Here is a 21,204-nt window from a genome sequence, read left to right on the forward strand (position 1 = left end):
CACCACGAGTTGTTAATAAATGCAGATAGACCTCCCCCAAAAGCCTTACCGGATTCTCCAGTGTACAGAGTGAGTCTGCAACTGGACGGCACATTCCAGGACTTTATCTGAAAGCCAGGTCTCGGTGAAAATAAGAGCACAGCATTCTCTTATCTCCTGCTGTGTTGTGATCCTGGCTCATATTTCGTCGAGTTTGTTTTCCAGGGACCGCACATTGGCTAGTAAGAGGTGGTTGGCTAGCCCGAGCTTTTAGCCTAGCATGGAGCCCACCCCTATTGCCTTGTTTGCGTCACTGTCTCCAAAGTGCTCTCCTGGGGTCGGCTGGCTCACTTGGGCTTGGTGCTTCGTGGCCTTCCTGGGAGTGGTGGCAGTGGCTGCCGCGGGAAAACAATGGCTGTAAGTTCCGGTGGTAGAGCGGAAAGCTCCAGGGGTAAGAAAAGAGTAGAGTCCAGATAATTGTGTGAGTTGCCAATGTCTAGTAGTGCCTGTCTCGTGTATGTTAACAGCGCACAACACTTGTCCAGTGCAAAAAGAACAGTGAACACACAAAAAAGCAAAAGAAAGTCGGACATTGACCATTGACCATTTACCAAATTCATGTCCAAAAGCTTTCTTGATTAACACTGCTTTCCACAGCTTTCATATCTTACAACCCCATTTGCATTAAGTTCAAGCAAAGTAATCCCTGCACTCCAAGACAATTTTATAGATACAAATACTCAGATATCATCAGATCTGTACCAATGCCACTTGCTGCAGTATAGGGAGGATGGGCAGGGGAGAAGATTGAGGAGAGGGTTGGGAGTGGGGATTGTGGGTGTGGTGCATGATTTCTCTTAATCCTTTTTAAAGTAACACATTAAGCTTGTTTTTAATCCACCGAGAAGGGAGAAGGATTGAAAGTCCATCAGTGAGATCATTTGATATATGGGCTTGGAATGGTTTGTTGTATGATCTACTAAGAATAGCATAAGAATTGTGTTCTTTTCAGAAAATGTAGAGTTTACCAGAGGATACAGTTTCAAAGTTATTACATGAACATGAAAACATACACACTCAATGAGTAGGTCTGGCTTAGGTTTCATACAGAAACAGTTGAGGATCAAACTGTGCAACCCTGCTATTAGGGGACAATCCTCTTATAGATGACGACATTATCATACAAGTGACATGACAAATGCAAAGCGTTTTTTTCTCATGTCATTTGAGACTGGTCTTGCCAGAAGAACAACAATATTGGCTCATTATTGAAGGAAATTAAAATGACCAGAAAAGAACCCCTGTAAGCAGAGCTTCAATGCCCAACAGTCCGTTTTCGCTCCTGAAGCGTAATATACTGACGATTTGTCAAGTCCCAAGGCATTCCTGAGGAACACGGAAGGTCACCTTTCGCGTTCTTATGCTACGCGCCAGGTTACGGATGAAATCCAGTAGAATGACGCTCCCGCTGTAATACACATTCCAGCCATGTATTCCAGCCCTAACCCTAACCAGCACTTTAATGACGTTAGATAGTCTTTCCAAAGCGATTTAAGTAAAACAAACATACATGTGTAAATTCATTCTGAACGATTCTCGTGTTTCCTCATTTTTCCAATCTCATAATATAGGGACGTGTTGGGTGCCTGGAACGTAATATATCGTCACCTAGCGTAAAATGTTACGCTTTGGGAGTGAGAACGTGTTGTGCCCAAAGTGCCCAGATGCAAAACACATATCAGTATTTGGTAAAGAGCTCTACAGATGCTGGTGAAAATTAAACACAGACATTGTGTTTTCTTTTTCTGCTTTCCACTTTTCCACACCTGAAAACAAAAAATAAAAAATTAAATGTGTCTCATCATATTGATAATGCTAATTTAACACATTAATGGAAAAACAAGCTAAATATCACCTGCTGCACAATGAATCTGATGTCAGAACTCTGGAGATCGGATGAGAAAATTGTGCTGAGCAGCTATATATTAACAAACAGAAAAACAGAAACATTGGTTTATGCTTCCTCTTGCTTTAATTATTAAAATCACTCTAAATCACGTCATTTTTAAAGGTGTGCATGGCTGTATATTCCCATTAAGATATTTTGAGCTTGTGAAATGTAATGGACAGCAGAAGCTTGTCATTTCTGTTATTTAAGTACACATTATCCCAGTGCATCATCTCTGAGGGGACAAGAGCTCAGGGAAATGACACAATAATCAGCATGGTATTTGTTTCCTTTTTTGTTGCTAAAGCTTTAAGCACTCATTGGTGAATGGGTCAGTTGCACCCATATACCATCTGGAGATGTTGGCTTAATATGACTAGAGTGACTAGAGTTAGTTCAGTTGCTAGCTTTACTCAGTGCAGCTCCCCTTGGCTGTGTGGGCAGCCCTGCCTAGTGTTGTCTAGCAGCATGCCAGACTCCACTCCAGCAGTGACAAGCAGATTAAGCTGACAGCAGTTCCTCATGTTTACAGCTTAGATCAGCACAGGCACCAATCTGTTACGCCATCAGACAGCTGTTGCTTCACCAGTGACACTTTGTCCCAATTTAAGAGCAGACATGGAACTGAGAAGTGGTCCAAAACTGGCTGTGAAAGTACATTCAGTATTATTGAAGGTACTTTGAAATTCTGTGTTTGATAGAAATTCCAATGTTTATGAACACTTTCTCCATCATAGTAATAAGTCATGGTGACACAAGGATATGTTTTCACTATTCCTTGATAAATTATCATTTATACTTTCCTTTTTGATAAAACTTATATTTAGGGCTGGACAGGTGACAGGTTATGGGCTCAGGCTGCTGGGAGACTTCCCATGTTGCACTGACCTTTTTTCTACATTTTCCTCCTTTTCCCTGACTGTATGTTCAACTATTGCATTTCACTATTTTTGTCTATACTTTCTCCTGTTTATTGTTTTTGTTCTTAGTTGTTCATGGTCTCGCTATGCTTGTCTTTTTTCAATTTCCTTTTACTGTTACGTCTAATACTTTGCAAATATAAAGGCAGTTAAGACAATTGTTGTTTGATTTGGCACTGTCTACCTGGAACTGAACTGAAATGAATAAGTATTTAAGAAAATGGATGGATCAATTGATCTAATTTGATTTTCTTCCAAGGTCTGTCAAACTCTTAAAATAGTAAACATTATTATGGCAATAAAGAAAAAAAAGGTGAGGTATAAGTAAGACTTTATCAAGGTCATTGGAATAAGCATTAGTCCAAAGTACTTTTGAAGTTCAGTTATTTAAATTTAAATCCAGGTTGAAGACTCACCTATTCTCAGCTGCATTTGAATAAAACACCAAATCCACACATTTAAGCTTAAATTTCAAAACTTACATTTTAACTACTGATTTTATCTACTATTCTGATTTTATCTACTGTTTTTTTAATCAATTTTAAATCATGCTTTTTATTTGTTTTTGTTTTTTAATGTCTCTGTAAAGCACTTTGAATCACCTTGTTGTTGAATTGTGCTATATAAATGAACTTGCCTTGTCTTGCCTTATTTCAAATTTATTTATGTAGCGCCAAATCACAACAGTCTCCTCGAGGTGTTTCATATTTTAAGGTAAAGAAAGCCCAATAATCAAAGTCATCATATGTATAAAATGGTATGCATGTCAGGTTCACAGTAAGTACGGGACCCAAATGCAGGACTTTTCCAAAAGAGACAATGAGTTTATTTACAGTGCAAAAGGTGAATGACAACAGTGACAGTCCTCGCTCTGTGGCTCCCCTGTGATTCTACCAAAATCCCACACAGTGCTCGTGTCCGTGGCGTGAATCGGGAAAACTCCAAACCCCATCTATACAGTGGCTCCGCCCCCGTGACAAACTCTGTTCCCAGATACTGACAAAAAAAGATGCAGTGATTAGTCTGGCAAGCAACACACACACGCACACACACACACACACACACACACACACACACACACACTTTACTATAGAGCTGGGGCTGTACCGAGTCAACTCAACGATCCAATAACATCGGAGATCTCTGTCCAGAAGAGCGCAGTCCTTGGAACAGTTAAGATACTGCGCAGGACCCTCAAGCTCCCAGGCCTCTGGTAGAGGACCCGAGCTTGAAGGATAAACCGCCAGCAGGGGCGAGCTGGGTGTTTTTTTTATTTTATATATATATATATATATATATATATATATATATATATATATGTATCCATCCATCCATCCATTCGCTTCCGCTTATCCTTTTTCAGGGTCGCGGGGGGCGCTGGAGCCTATCCCAGCTGTCATAGGGCGAAAGGCGGGGTACACCCTGGACAGGTCGCCAGTCTGTCGCAGGGATAACACATAGGGACAGACAACCATTCACACTCACATTCACACCTAGTGGCAATTTGGATTATCCAATTAACCTATCCCCATATATATATATATATATATATATATATATATATATATAAAAACACCCAGCACGTCCCTGCGGGCGGTTTATCCTTCAAGCTCGGGTCCTCTACCGTACGTGTTGATGGCCCGGATGTTGTTCTTACCATTCAGCTGACTCCTCAGCACTTGCCTGACCCTCTGGAGGTACTTGGTGGTTGCAGAGGATCGCAAGTTCGATTCCTGGGGCGTCTGTATCCAGTCAGGGTCCTAAGGCTAGACCCCCTATGCTAAGAAAGCCTACCGCAGACATGAGCGAGACAGATAAATATGAAGGCATGCCGGCTCGGACGTCACCCGGATCAACAAGGTCCGCGTCAGGTGTTGAGGAACCAGGGCACCCTGACGAAAAGTGGGCTACTGGAACAAGAAGGCATCGGTGGGCAAGAGACGAAAACAGGGCGTTGTTGGAATATATATATATATATGTATATATATATATATTAGGGGTGCAACGATACTCGTATCGATATTGAACCGTTCGATACAGTGCTTTCGGTTCGGTACGCATATGTATCGAACAATACAAAATTTGCAATTTATTTTATCAACTTTCCTTCTGACGATGCTGTCTGTGTTGAACGCTCAGTGAATCTGCGTTCGACTACTCCGCCTAGGCTGCACTGTCGAGCGCAGATCCACTGAGCGTTCAACACAGACAGCATTGTCAGAAGGAAGAGCACAGGGCAAGCTAGCGAGACAGAAGTTAAGCTCTCCTTGCAACATGGCAAATTGAACCTCCCCCACCCTCATTCAGATCTGGCGTTTGGAATTATTTTGGTTTTCATGTGACGTATGACCCTGAAGGTAAGCACGTCATGGACTAAAGTAAAACAGTATGTTGGATGTGCCACGCAATGCTCAATTACATGGGTGGGAACTAGTGTGTTAGCTCAGTTAGCTCGTTAACGTGTTGGCCGTCTAGCCCCATGCAGGGGTAGCTCGTTAACGGAGATTTGCCGTGTTGTGGCGTTAAGGTCATTTCAACGAGATTAACGCTGACAGCACTAGTGGGAACACAACGAATATGACTGCACATTTACGCCGACATCATCCTAGTGCAAAGACAAGTGGAAGCAGACAAAAACAACAAGCATGCATGCTACAAACTTTACCCGAGTCATTTAGACAGCCGTTAGCACATGATTCTCCTTATGGGGACCTGATATGTTTAATATTGTGGCGAGCTCAGACAAGGAGGAGACGGAGGTATCGTTTGGTCTTGCTTCCCGTGAGCTAGCCAGGGAGCACAGCCGTTTATTGACATTTGCAGAAGAACACTGCGCTAGCTAACTGCTCAGCGCGGCAATTGCACAGCAACAACAACACACAGAGCGCCCTCTGACCCCGGAAGGACACACCGTCGCAGCGAGAAGGCGTCACCCGTCACTATGGCACCATAAACAAAACATAACTGTACAAACAGAACCCCGAACAGCGCTGACCCGCTACATAGCCCCCACCTAAGGGGTCAGTCGTCCCCGACGACCCCATTACCCCACACAAAGTCCTGCAAATGTCCAGGTGCCTTCTTTTGGCGCACCGGCCGGTCACGACCGGCGGGGGAAAAGTCACTCGGGTCAGAACATGGGGTGCCACCATCATCCCACTTCTGACACCAATGTGGCGAGCTCAGACAACGAGGAGACGGAGGTGTCGTTTGGTCTTGCTTCCCGTGAGCTAGCCAGGGAGCACAGCCGTTTATTGACATCTGCAGAAGAACACTGCCGCTAGCTACCTGCTCAGCGCGGGAACCGCACAGCAACAACAACAACAACAACACACAGGGCGCCCTCTGACCCCGGAAGGACACACCGTCGCAGTGAGAGGGCGTCACCCGTCACTATGGCAACATAAACAAAACATAACTGTACAAACAGAACCCCGAACAGCCCTGACCCACTACAATATGCTGCTGAGAATATAGCCCAGAAGAAGCGTATAGTATAGCTTTTATTTTGGAAAGAGCCATTTCTCTGTAATAAACTCTCTTTTCCAAAGATGAGTGATTCCTCAATCAGATACAGGGCTTGCAAAATCGCTAGCCCGAGGTCCCGGGGCTAGCGATTTTTCCAGTCGGGCTACCAATATCTACCTCTGCCCTGCCCATCGGGCTATTGTAGGAAGGAAAAATATATGTCAATGCTTTTGCATTCTTTCGGAAATGTAGCTGGGTAATTATGTCATTGGCATCGGTGAGCCACTGTCAATATGTGACATATTGAAATCGCGTTTGAATTTGCGCTTGTTTTTTGCTTTCACTTTGCAATCGCGAACTGTGTATAGAGAGCGACAGCACTGATCTGTGAGTGATGATAATTTGCGCACCAATTCCTCTGACATCGTTTTATCAATCGTTAGCTTACTATGCAAACATGACAAGTGAAATCTCCCGCAGCAAGCTTAAACATATGAGAGGTTGATCACGCAGAGAATCGCTGACCGTTATGTGTGTAAAAGCAGCAGGATATATATTTTAGTTCTGCTGAGCCAAATAAGACAGGTCAGGGTGAAGAAGTGACAGCCAAAGAAAAGCTTACCACAAAACGGAAAAGTTATGACAAATCAGACTATAAGGCAAAAAGAAAGTGCAGCTTTATGGTTTCTTGGACAAAAGAATTTCTGTGGCTGCAATATGACGAGCTATATAACCGGGGCTGCACATAAGTGGTCCGCAGGTGCGCATTCGCTGTCAAAAAAAAAAAAAAACAAAAAAAAAAAACCACGCACAAGATATGAAGTTGCAACGCGTGCCTGCATACATAAGATTTTCTGGAGGAGGACAGACATTTGTTTAAAACTCTTAAAGATGTCGAAGAAGCTCCTTTAAGCAATTACTTTGGTTTTCCTCCACCTCCAAAGAAATGTCAGAAGGAGTCCCAACCACAAAAGAAGCACGTATTCTCGGAAAAGTGGTTGCAGGAGGTGAGCTGGCTTCAAACAAATGATGAACGCACAGAGATGTGGTGCAGAATGTGCTGTGAAAATCCCACTCTAGGACAAAAACACTGCCTTTATATGGACGCAAACGCGCGTTGCAACTTCTTATCTGGTGCGCGTCTTTTATTTTGACAGCGAATGCGCACATGCGGACCACTTATGTGCACCCGTGTAAATAACATAATGTTCTGCCGGGTGTGTTGTTGGTTTTCTCTCGATTTCTGAGTCGACAAGCGCCTTTGTTACTGGGACCAGTCATTTTAAGAAAGGCCCCCATTAGAACCCATGAGAAATGCAAGAAATGCATTATTGCTCAGTCTGCAATATCTTTCCCAGAACAAACACCAATTGCAAATAACATACTAAAAATAAACCTGAAAATCTGTTTAGAACAGCTACTATGTTGCAAAGAGTGAACTACCACTGGCACAATGTAGCAGTCTTTGCAAACTTCAAACAGCAAATGGCCTCGATCTTGGTTCCACTTGTCTCTTACCCGTGACTTCAGTGGAAATTTCAAATTCAGGATCTGACACAGACGGATTCATGTCCTACACAGTTCTTACAAGTTCATAGAAATTTCTGTTCAATTAGAACCAAGTATTTGAGTTGATGATTGTCATTTTTATACAATGTTGTAATTTGTGTTTCAACAATTTTTTGATTAATGTTTTGTTTCCTTTACAATATTATACTTTAATGTATAATATTGTAAAGGAAACAAAACAGGAAACAAAACATCAATCAAAAAATTGCTCTCTTTCTTTCTTTCTTTTTTTTTATTTATTTGGGCTACTTATATTTATTTTGGGCTACCAAAAACTGAAGAGTCCCTGCCCGAAGGGCTACCAGGGATTTTGAAATTTTGAGAGCCCTGAGATATATTTATTTTTTTAATTACTTTTGTTTCAGCAACATTAAATTTAAAAACTGTACTTTTGAGTTAAAATATATATTTATAATTTTAATAAATGACAAATTAAAAAGGCATGAACATTTTTTTTGTATCGAAAAAATATCGAACCATTACACCAAAGTATCGAATCGAACCGAACCGTGAATTTTGTGTATCGTTGCACCCCTAATATATACATATATATATATATATATATATATATATATATATATATATATATATATATGTATATATATATATATATAAGACAAAAGTGCTTCTTATCCAGTTACTCAATTAATATATGGGATAATCAATAAATTATTTGATTACTTAAATAATTAATAGCTGCAGCCCTAGTTCACTTACTCCCCATGCAGCTTCTGTTTCTACCTGCTCATGTTTCTACAGTAGAATCACTGTGGCGATCACTTTGAAGTGTCTTTGTGCTGGTTGTCATCTTTGCTTTTTGTTGTCAGTTTTGTGTTCATACCAAAGCACTAAGAGAAAGATCATGTATGTTTCCTCATTAGGATAAGGATTTTTGTTAGTTTGTAGGACTGTAGCCTTGGTTTCTATCTCGCCTCTGTCAGTGCGCCCCAGGGTGGCTGTGGCTACAATGTAGCTGCCATCACCAGTGTGTGAATTTGTGTGTGAATGGGTGGATGACTGGATGTGTAAAGCGCTTTGGGGTCCTTAGGGACTAGTAAAGCGCTATATAAATACAGGCCATTTACCATTTACCACTGGTCTAGTTAATGGCAACAGAAATATGTGGCGGAAAAACACTTTGAGGCACAAACTGTATATGAAAGATGGTCATTGCCACACTGTATACATTGTTCCTTTTAAAGAAAACAAACAAAAAGCACTGATTGTCAAAACACAAGGTTGAAATGACTGAAACTGCAGAATGCTGCATGCTCAGTTCATAATGATTTCTCTGTCACAAGTTGTTAGTAAATAAGCAAACCCTACTTTATGCTACTCTCCGAGTCTGAAACAGACCCGAATTAACTTCACGGTGTATTCAGTAAAACTTGAAATTAGTGACTGAGCTCACAAAGTCAACAGGAAAGTGTTTACTAAGGTTAACAGCAAAGGCGCCGAGGGCTGTTTTTATATAGACCTCTATACTACCTGAGGTCTTGCAGACACTCTCTGGCTTTTAGAATGTCCATCTTCTAAGAGAGGTCATGGTCAGAATATAGCCTAACTATCAGATATTACCAGAGGGTCTTTGGAGTCTATGCTGGTGGTGAAGCGCTGCAGACAGAGCTTGTGCAGAGGCTCAATAGTACAGACATCCGGACCAGCAGATAGCAGGAAAAGTGCTATACAAATACAGGCCATTTACCATCTATTGTTAAATGGTAGTTATGAGACAATGCTTTTCAGCTGTTTTACAGGAAAATGAAAGTAATGTAATGAGTAATATAATGAACTACTTTCTCCTTTGAGTAACATAATGCATTATTTTTTAAGAAAAGTAATATGTGGGGACCAGTGTTGGGAAGGTTACTTTTAAAATGTATTCCATTACAGAATACATGCCCTAAAATGTATTCTGTAACGTATTCCGTTACGTTACTCAATGAGAGTAACGTATTCTGAATACTTTGGATTACTTAACATATTATCATGCATTTTACAACTACGTGAATGTACTATTGCTGTGTGATTTATTACTGTTACTGAAGGTCTGCGGCTCCGAACCCGTAGTAAAGGGACCTCTGACTAATACGGTTCCGTGTCGGGCTCGTAGCTGAAAAATAGCTTTACTTTGTTGTGTGGGTCAACTCTGCTTGCGAGAGACAGAGAGAGGCGTTGAAAGGCTGCTCCAACAGAACTTATTGTTTTCGGAGGAAAACACGAACACAGTGTACAGTCGAGTCTTAATAGCTTACTTACAACTGGGCTCGTCAGGCTCTCTTCTTGGCTGCAGTGGTTATTATTATATTTACATGCTTCCAGCTCCCGTTTTTGCTTGATGACAACTCGTACCTTTCCACTCCCCTTTTTCTCCCTCCTCGCTCACAGACACATAACGGGTATGGCAGTCCATTCTCCCTGCAGCACGGACTACACTGCCCATGATGCTACATTCTTTAGAGCTGTAGCATTCTGCCTATTAGCTTAGCACAACAACAACAACAAAAAGGCGCTCTCTCACCCAGGAAACACGCAGAGCGAGAGCGTCACCCTGTAACCATGGCAACCGTAACACTGCCGCCTGGAACTACAGAACGTAGCTGTCAAACAAATCCAAACAGTCCTGACCCGTGACAATATGAAACAGGAAAGTACCGCAGTGTAATCCATTTATTTCAACAAAGTAACTGTATTCTAAACACCACCTTTTTAAACGGTAACTGTAACGGAATACAGTTACTCATATTTTGTATTTTAAATACGTAACGGTGGTACATGTATTCCGTTACTCCCCAACACTGGTGGGGACAGATGTCTAAAGAGGTATGATTTGAGCTGGGAGACATGGAAAACCTTGTGTACGTGCATATTGCAGGGTAACTTCGGGTGAGCAGAGACAGGATTAATCATTGCCTCGATTTCGAAGGGGGGCTAGTATCTTGATTTAGTGGCAGCTGTGCAGACGGGACTGTGTGCTGACCTTCTATTACTGGAAAGAGTGGTGGGTAGTAGCCCAGGGAGACCTCGAAGGGGAACAGGATGGGGGGCAAGGTAGTCGGGCAATTGTGGGCATATTCCATCATCTATTGTGAGGATTACCGTGTTTCAACCTGAGGGAGGCAGACCAGTCACAAAGTTAAGGAAAGGTGTGAGACCAGGGACACCCTGGAGTGGGAAGGGGTTTGAGCAGGCCTACAGGAGGGGAACTAGCAGACTTATTCTTCACACAGGTTAAATAGACTGAAACATACTCTCTAGCATCCCTAATTAGTGTGGGTCACCAAAAGAGATTGGAGGAGAGGTTGCAGGAAAGTGAGAATCCTCCTCCAATCATACGTGAGGGGGAAGAGACAGAGCCAGATGATTCCTGGACACCTCTGCCAGATCAGGAGAGGCAGTGATGGAGTTAGAGTGCTAATGGAATGGACAGAGTAACAGATTTTAGATGGTTCATGTGGAAGTCATTACTTCAACAGGAGATGCAATCCTTTCTCCAATCGATACAGGGGATGTGTAGTTGTAGCTAAGGATGGCCCAAAACTATGGCGTTATTTTTGTGCCTCTATTCTGAGCGCACGTAAATAATTTTTGCAAGTAAAAATATTGCATTTTAAGGAGAATATTTTGTGTGAAGAAAATTCATTGCTGCGTGCAAGAAATGTGTTTCAGTGTTTGCTACTATCCATATACATGCACAATTACAGCCCTCTCCCTCAGTTGTTGGCATTTGCTCTTGCTCAGATCTCTGCTCTGTGTGCTGACAGACATCTGTGGACCTGCTCTCAGAGTGTCACTCCAGCTCTCAACATCTCTGCTCCCTGCACGCTCAACTCTTTCTGTACTCCGTTATAAATGTGCCACAAAACCAACCACTCACAGACTTGGATGCAAAAATTCTGATTGGTTGTTGTGGTCTCCAATTGGCTCGCTATTGACTGCATTCCGGAAACACTGTCCAAAGTTTAGCTAAAACCATTTTCGGTTAGCATGTTATTTTATTTTATTGTAAAATATATCACTTTTTTAAGACCATCGTTGGTTTTAATATATTTAAAACCAAACCACTCCACTGGATTTATCTACATTTCGCTCAAATTAAGCTTTTTTTCACTCAAAATAATTTTCTCCTCAAAATGCAACATTTGTTCTTGCAAAAATTATTTACGTGCGCTCAGAATAGAGGCACAAAAATAATGCCATACAAACGCTCTGTGTGATTACTAGAAAGGGACAGGGTTTGGGTTTGGTTCTAAGAGTGACATCGAGCAAGTGTTGACCATTTCAAACTGTGACCTGGATGGCACGAGGCTGAGTTTGGAAATATTTCATTTTTGTGCCAGGGAGTTATCAATGAAACACTGCTCTACACCCAAATCAATAAGCGCTTGGACAGAGTGGGTCTTCCCATGAATCATGAGGTGCAGAGGACTGAGAGAGCCAGAGATTTTGCCCACCAGTACTTGTTCCTTTACAGGTGGGCGTAACCTTTTGGCCAAATAGGACAGGCGTAGATGTAATGACTCCTCTTGTTTAAAATGTGTAATAATTACTTTTTTGAATAATGACCCCAACACTGATCACAACAAAAAAGGCAAATGCCTTCAACATGCCCAAACATTTGACCACACAACATGCAATTAATTTGAACAGATGCAAGGTCTATGTTGTTTAGCAATGGTGGTGATGCTCAAAGCTGAGCCATGGAGAATCCGTAAGGAAATGAATCAATAAGTGATATTGACAATGCAATCAGTTGTTATCAATCATTATTAATGTCCATCCCTACTGATGTGTGTGTTTTTAGGCTATATAGTCTACTACAGTATTTGGTCATGATGGAATTTTGTTTGGCAGGTCCTGCAATCCCTGTTGGAGTGGATGTTCAGGTGGAGAGCTTGGACAGCATCTCTGAAGTTGATATGGTAAGCTGGCTACACACCACAAAGAGCAAAGAGGCAGCCCTGTTACCAAGGTGGTGAGCTGAGGTTGGGTGAAAGAAAACATGTGAAACAACTTATGAAAAGAGAGAAATAACCATGTTATCCCTTATGTAAAAGATCTATCCATGAAAATCAGGAGAATGTTCTCCAAGCACGACATCCCAGTACACTTCAGACCTAGCCACACCATCAGACAAAAACTGGTTCATCCCAAGGAGAAAACTTGAACATAAGCTAAAACCAAACATAAACATAACATATATGGTTTGAAAGAAAACATTAAATATGAAAACAGAAATGAAACATAGTCTACATACAAATTTAATATGAGGTCAGCAAGTACAATGTAGGTGTATTGTGTTAGGATCAGAAATTAATACTTTTAAAACAATAAAATTGCTGTAAAATTGATTTCTGCCAACATAAAAAACAATAGAAAATCAAGATAGATATGGGTTGCAGAGGGGTGTATCATTGAACAACCATTAGAATATAGAGTTTTCCGAGATCTACTTTAAAACCAGTGTTGGTTACTCCCTTACACTTTAAACTTTTGCTTTGGTATGATAAATACCTTGTGGGTTCATGTATAAGAGGATATTAAAGAAATTGAGTCAATCACTTTGTTACTGTTTGTTAGTGTTGTTTCTCTATTAGTATGCCTGAGATATACATCTTACCATAAAACTTGGAAATATTTTTTTTCTTTTTTTCCTTTGGTGCCAATGATATTTTTAACACAAAAGCAACAGAGGGATTGGAATGCCTGTAGCTTTCTCAATTTGATTATTTAATGAGAAAATTGGCATGGCTTGATGAGTGCAATTGGTACATTAGAATTTGGTAAATGTTTGTGTTTCGTTCACTCAGTCACTACATAATCTCCACATTTACAGTCTTTTAATTACACTCTTTAACTCCACCAGGACTTCACCATGACCTTGTATCTGAGACATTACTGGAAGGATGACCGTCTGTCCTTCACCAGCAGCACCAACAAGAGTATGACGTTTGATGGCCGTTTGGTGAAGAAGATTTGGGTCCCTGATGTCTTCTTTGTCCACTCTAAGAGATCCTTTATCCACGATACAACTACTGACAATATCATGCTCCGGGTCTTTCCTGATGGACATGTGCTTTACAGCCTGAGGTCTGTAGAATCTCTGCATCTGATTTATTGACAGATCAATATTTGAATCAGCCTCCAATTGTATTTTTTAATTGAATTATTCAAATTATTCCTCTCCAAGTTTCTTGAAAAGCGATCTGGAAGCTTTTGCAATTTTCCTTTCAAACATCAATAGATCTCATTGGTGGAGTAATTATGCCTCAGGTTAATTAAAATTAGGGCTGAACGATTATGGAAAATAATCTAATTGCGATTTTTTTGCCCCAATATTGCGATTGCGATGCGATATGCGATTATTTTTTAAGGTCTTTGTCTTCTGTATTATTAAACAAAGACAAGCAATACATCATATAGTATGGCCAATACTATATTACATTAATTTTAAACTGTTCTTTCCTGGAAGACAGACCTCTGTTATGATGACATGAGGTGATGCATGAATTGATGACTGATATTTTTATTTAACTTCTTCAATCACAACAGTATACAGTGGGGCAAAAAAGTATTTAGTCAGCCACCGATTGTGCAAGTTCCCCCACTTAAAATGATGACAGAGGTCAGTAATTTGCACCAGAGGTACACTTCAACTGTGAGAGACAGAATGTGAAAAAAAAATCCATGAATTCACATGGTAGGATTTGTAAAGAATTTATTCGTAAATTAGGGTGGAAAATAAGTATTTGGTCAATAACAAAAATACAACTCAATACTTTGTAACATAACCTTTGTTGGCAATAACAGAGGTCAAACGTTTACTATAGGTCTTTACCAGGTTTGCACACACAGTAGCTGGTATTTTGGCCCATTCCTCCATGCAGATCTTCTCGAGAGCAGTGATGTTTTGGGGCTGTAGCCGAGCAACACGGACTTTCAACTCCCGCCACAGATTTTCTATGGGGTTGAGGTCTGGAGACTGGCTAGGCCACTCCAGGACTTTCAAATGCTTCTTACGGAGCCACTCCTTTGTTGCCCGGGCGGTGTGTTTTGGATCATTGTCATGTTGGAAGACCCAGCCTCGTTTCATCTTCAAAGTTCTCACTGATGGAAGGAGGTTTTGGCTAAAAATCTCACGATACATGGCCCCATTCATTCTGTCCTTAACACGGATCAGTCGTCCTGTCCCCTTGGCAGAAAAACAGCCCCATAGCATGATGTTTCCACCCCCATGCTTCACAGTAGGTATGGTGTTCTTGGGATGCAACTCAGTATTCTTCTTCCTCCAAACACGACGAGTTGAGTTTATACCAAAAAGTTCTACTTTGGTTTCATCTGACCACATGACATTCTCCCAATCCTCTGCTGTATCATCCATGTCATCATCCTGGAGCTGCTGACCGTCTTCTACCGCTGCTCCATTGAAAGTGTGCTGACATATTGCATCGGTGTGTGGTTCTCCAGCTGCACCACAGCACACAGAAAGGCACTCCAGAGGGTCATCAACATGGCCCAAAAAATCATTGGACATCCTCTTCCCTCCCTGAAGGACCTGTACAGCACTCGCTGTCTCAAGAGGGCACGCAGCATCCTACGGGACTGCACACACCCAGGACACCGGGTGTTTAAGCTGCTGCCGTCTGGCAGGAGGTTCAGGCTGCTGAGGTCCCGAACAAATAGACTCAAGGACAGCTTTTACAACAGGGCAATAGCCCTGATCAATGTAAATAGCTGACCTGACTGGATACCTCCCTGGACTTTTTAGGGGGAGGTAACAATGTTTAAAACAATAACAATAATATTTATATTTATAACAAGGTGCAATAATAATTAATGTGCAATAATAACAGTGTGCAATACACATACACTTATTCTTCTTTTTTATACTAAGTTAATATACTGTGTTGTGTTGTTTGTTACGTTGTGATGTGTCATATCGTGTCGTGTTGTGTTATATGTAGTGCCGACGTAGGACAGTTTTTCCAATTTCATTGTACTACTGTACTATGTATGACTGTGCAATGACAATAAAGAGTTATCTTATCTTATCTTATCTTATCTTATCTTATCTTATCTTATCTTATCTTATCTTATCTTATGTGCTCTCTGGCAAACTTCAGACGGGCCTGGACATGCACTGGCTTCAGCAGCGGAACACGTCTGGCACTGCGGGATTTGATTCCCTGCCGTTGTAGTGTGTTACTGATGGTGACCTTTGTTACTTTGGTCCCAGCTCTCTGCAGGTCATTCACCAGGTCCCCCCGTGTGGTTCTGGGATCTTTGCTCACCGTTCTCATGATCATTTTGACCCCACGGGATGAGATCTTGCGTGGAGCCCCAGATCGAGGGAGATTATCAGTGGTCTTGTATGTCTTCCATTTTCTGACGATTGCTCCCACAGTTGATTTTTTCACACCAAGCTGCTTGCCTATTGTAGATTCACTCTTCCCAGTCTGGTGCAGGTCTACAATACTTTTCCTGGTGTCCTTCGAAAGCTCTTTGGTCTTGGCCATGGCGGAGTTTGGAGTCTGACTGTTTGAGGCTGTGGACAGGTGTCTTTTATACAGATGATGGGTTCAAACAGGTGCCATTCATACAGGTAACGAGTGGGGGACAGAAAAGCTTCTTACAGAAGACGTTACAGGTCTGTGAGAGCCAGAGATTTTCCTTGTTTGAGGTGACCAAATACTTATTTTCCACCCTAATTTACAAATAAATTCTTTACAAATCCTACCATGTGGATTCATGGATTTTTTTTTTCACATTCTGTCTCTCACAGTTGAAGTGTACCTCTGGTACAAATTACTGACCTCTGTCATCATTTTAAGTGGGGGAACTTGCACAATCGGTGGCTGACTAAATACTTTTTTGCCCCACTGTATTTGAACATACACAATAGTTTATTTTTAGCTTACAAACATCTGAGCATAAAGTGCTGACAAGGAACCCTGGTGTAAACATTAAAATGAAAGTCAGTACAATGTGCAGATTGCAGAAATATACATAAACAAAATCAGTGGCTTTACCACACTCAGTTTTTCGACATCTGTGAACTACTAGACAGTCATTCAATTAAAAAATATTATTAAATAAATAAAACTAATAAATAAAAAATACACACATCTTACTGATCTCTGCAGTCAGTAACATTACACATAAAGTGCAAACATAATAGCAATTGTATAAACACACACACAAACACGCCTTTAAAATTTAAAGGCGTGAAATTGGACGGTCTAGTTCTGATTAGCGACACCGCTGTCTCGGTGGAGTTTAATAAACTCGGCCGTCTGCTTCTTGCTATCTAAAATATAACCAGACACTGGTGTAAATTCTCGACTGTCTCATACTTCTGTTTAATAAGTTTTCTGTTTGACGTTTAGTCAGCTGTGTGAAAACCAAGGAGGAACCCACCCGGGGGATTAATAAAATTTTATTTTATCTAATCTAATAACTTTAATCTCAGCCAAACCGATTTACTCACGAACAAACAAAACACTGAAAAAAGCCCAACAATAACATTTTTAGGTTGTCTAAGTGACTACGTTTAACCCGAGCAGCGAAACTCCGCGGTGATCTGAAAATGATGTGCCGGGAGTTGTGCCGTTCTCGGCCGCATCAGTAACCCTCGAGCTCCCGGCTAGCTGTCGAGCTGGTGGGTAGCAGACGCCTCTGAAAACGTCGAAGCACTTTTGCAAATATGGGATATCTTGATAAACCGAGCTTTTGATGTTTACACACTCTTTCGCGCCTGAAATAGTTAAAACTTTATTTTGTGACAGAAAATGGAGTAATTTCCTGTAGGGCCGCATTGCTCACTGGAGTTCTGGGCCGCGCTATGAATTCTGGATATGTAGTATTGGACAGCCTTCGGCGCGTCGCTGTGATTAATCGGTCTACAAATGCGGCTCAGGGGATGCAACATAATTTGACATTCCAGGATTCGCATTTGCGTTAGAAAATTCACTTTATTAATATTATCGCAAATGCGATATATCGTTCAGCCCTAATTAAAATCTTAGGTGGGCATTTAAACAGGGAACATGTCCTGGATGGCCGGCCAGGTTTCACCATAATTTCACAAAAATTGCATAAAAATTATATAATTTGCTTTTTAGTCAGTTTTTAATCATGGTCACTTTGCTTTCAACTCATAATGTACCTCCAAAAGCTACTTCATCAGACAGAAGTTATAAAGTAAACCAGGATTTCTAAGCATGAGATTTTCAGACCATATCTGATTCCACACTACTCACTTTTAAGGTTTTGAGGATTCAGCGGATTTCCTTTAAATCCATCCATCCATCTTCTTCCGCTTATCTGGGGCTTGGGTCGCAGAGGCAGCAGCCTAAGGAGTGGAGTCTAGACCTCCTTCTCCCCTGCCACCTCCTCTAGCTTTTCTGGGGAAACAGTAAGGTGCTCCCATGTCAGCTGAGAGACATAATCTCTCCAGTGTGTCCTGGATCTGCCCCGGGACCTCCTCCAGGTAGGACATGCTGAAACACCTCACCCAGGAGGCACCCAGGAGGCATCCTGGTCAGATGCCCGAACCACCTCAACTGGCTCCTTTTAATGTAGAGGTGCAGCAGCTCTATTCTGAGCCCCTCCTAGATGGCCAAACCTCTTAACCTATCTCTAAGGGAGAGCCACCCTTCAGAGAAACTGCTCTGAAACTGCAATGCTTGTATTCACAATTCCATTCTTTCAGTCACTACCCAAAGCTTGTGAGGGTAGGTAGGTAGACCAACCACTAAATTAAAAGCTTCACTTTTACACTTCACCATGACAAACCACTCCAGTGCCAGTTGGAGGCCATCACCTGATGAAGCCAACAGAACCACATCATCTGCAAAAAGCAGAGATGAGATTCTGAGACCACCCAAGTGGAAGCTTTCCGTCACTTGGCTATGCCTAGAAATTCTGTCCATAAAAATTCTGTCCAACACCCACTGGAAATGAGTGGGTGCTGGGCCAGCTATCTGGATCAAGGTCTTGGGCTAGAAACCCCATACTCCTGAAGCATCCCCAAAGGACACACAGAGGAACATGGTCAAATGCCTTCTCCAAGTTTACAAAACACATATGGACTGTTTGGGCAAACTCTCATGCCCCCTCGATTATCCTCGAGAGGGCAAAGAGCTCGTCCAGTGTTCCACGCCCGTGGCAAAACCTGGATTGTTCCTCCTGTATCCGAGTTTCGACTAACGGACGGACTCTCCTTTCCAGCACCCTGGCATAGACTTTACGGGGGAGGTTGAGGAGTGTGATCCCCCTATAGTGGAGCACACCATCCGGTCCCCTTTCTTGAAGATGGGAACCATCAGACTGCCAATCCAGAGGTACCGACCCTAATCTCCACGCAACATTGTAGAGGCGTGCCAACCAAGACAGCCCTACAACATCCACAGCCTTCAGGAACTCAGGACAAACCTCGTCCACTCTTGGGGCCCTGCCACCAAGGAGTTGTTTAACTGCCTCATTGACCTCATCCCCAGAGATAGGCAAGTCGTCCCCCCTCTTCCCCAGATTCTGCTTCCTCTAGGGAAGACATGTCAGAGGGATTAAGGAGGTCCTTGAAGTATTCCTTCCACCACCTAACAATGTCCTCAGTCAAAGTCAGCAGCATTCCACCCGCAATATATACAGTGCAGGTACATCACCGCTTTCCTCTTCTGAGTCGCCTGATGGTTTGCCAGAATCACTTCAAGGCAGTGCAAAGGTGTTTTTCCATGGTCTCTCCATACTTCCCCCACACTCAAGTTTTGCTTCAGCCACTGTCCGAGCCGCGTCCCGCTTACCCTGTTGGTACGTATCGGCTGCCTCCCAAGTCCCACAGGCTAACCAAGCCTGATAGGACTCCTTCTACGGTTCCCTTCACCTGTGGTTCCCACTATCTGGTTGGGAGTTACCACCATGACAGGCCCCAATCACCTTGCGACCGCAACTCAGTGCAGTTGAGATTGGCTGGACATGGTAAATGGTAAATGGACTGATTCTTACATACAACATGCCACAGTCACACCCACACACTTTCTCTAAACTTAGTGCTGTCTAACCACATTCACACTCCGATGGATGCATCGTAGAGCAACTTGGGGTTAGTATGTTGCCCAAGGATACTTGACATGCAGACTGGAGGAGCCAGGAATTGAACCACCAACCTTCCAATCAGTAGGTGACCTGCTCTACCTCCTGAGCTGCAGCCACCCAAAAAACATGTGAGGCATTCCCAGCACACCCTCACTATATTTTTAGGCGCACCAGGTCTACCCAGTATCTTCCACCGCCACCTTATCCACTTAAATGGTGATCAGTTGACAGCTCAGCAACTCTCTTCACCCGACTGTCCAGAACATATAGCTGCAGATCTGATGATACGATTACAAAATTGATCATTGACCTGCGGCCTAAAGTGTCCTGGTGCCATGTGCACTTATGGACACCCTTATGTTCTAACATGGTGTTCATTATGGACAAACACAGAAGCACAGAAATCCAATAACAGAACACGACTTGGGTTCAGATCTGGTTGGCCGTTCATGCCCCTCCAGGTCTCACTGTCGTTGCCCACATGAGTGTTGAAGTCTCCCAGTAGGACAACAGAGTCCCCAGGTGGAGCACCCTTAAGCACAGGCCGGGTACTCTTAACCATCTTTCAGCACATAAATGCAGACAACAGTCAGGACCCATTCCTCAACCAACCCGACAACAAACCCTCTCGTCCACTGGGAAAAAACCCCAACATACAGGCAGCAAGCCTGTATGTTGGGTGTAGGATACCCACCCCAGCCCGCTGCCTCTCACCAAGGGTAACTCCAGATTGAGACAGTCAAGCCCCTCTCCAGGAGTTTGGTTCCAGAGATGTGATATGCCATGTCCCAGTTGCTAATTTCAATAGCTGGGGGATCAGTCAGCCAGGGTATCTGCCCCTGGCCAGTGCCCAGCACACATTGCACCCAAATCCTATGGCTCCTCCTGTGGGTGGTGGGCCTATAGGAGGGTGGTCCCATGTCCCCTTTTCAGACTGCCGAGCCAGGCCCCATGGACTAAGGCCCACTTGCCCTTGCCACCCTCCCTGGGCTTGGCTCCTGGGACACACAAACCCGTTGACCATGATATGGTAGCGATTCACAAAGTGGCTTTTAAATAGTCCCAGTTGCATCATATAATGGCATGGTAAAACACTTCATGCACTTCATTACCACAAACAGGAAATCCAAATTGGAGCTGGACATAAAGTCATTTAGAATGAAAGTTTTATTCGATATGGATCTTGGGCTGGTTAGCACCAGCTTGGCTGGAAGGGCCATGTGATGT

At 42.6% G+C, this 21,204-nt stretch overlaps 1 protein-coding gene across 4 annotated transcripts in view; it reads left to right on the forward strand.

Annotated features, from left to right (window-relative positions):
* Positions 1–21,204, forward strand: part of gabrr2a (gamma-aminobutyric acid type A receptor subunit rho2a) — a 70,980-nt gene that overhangs the window by 19,072 nt on the left and 30,704 nt on the right. For all 4 annotated transcript variants that reach the window (XM_026151958.1, XM_026151955.1, XM_026151956.1 and 1 more), the window contains 2 exons: positions 12,739–12,806; positions 13,751–13,974. In XM_026151958.1, the coding sequence (XP_026007743.1) occupies positions 12,739–12,806; positions 13,751–13,974 (292 nt within the window). The remainder of the gene's footprint in view (positions 1–12,738; positions 12,807–13,750; positions 13,975–21,204) is intronic.

The sequence above is a fragment of the Astatotilapia calliptera genome, chromosome 19 (genome assembly GCF_900246225.1).
Source record: "Astatotilapia calliptera chromosome 19, fAstCal1.2, whole genome shotgun sequence".
NCBI classification, from domain to species: Eukaryota; Metazoa; Chordata; class Actinopteri; order Cichliformes; family Cichlidae; genus Astatotilapia; species Astatotilapia calliptera.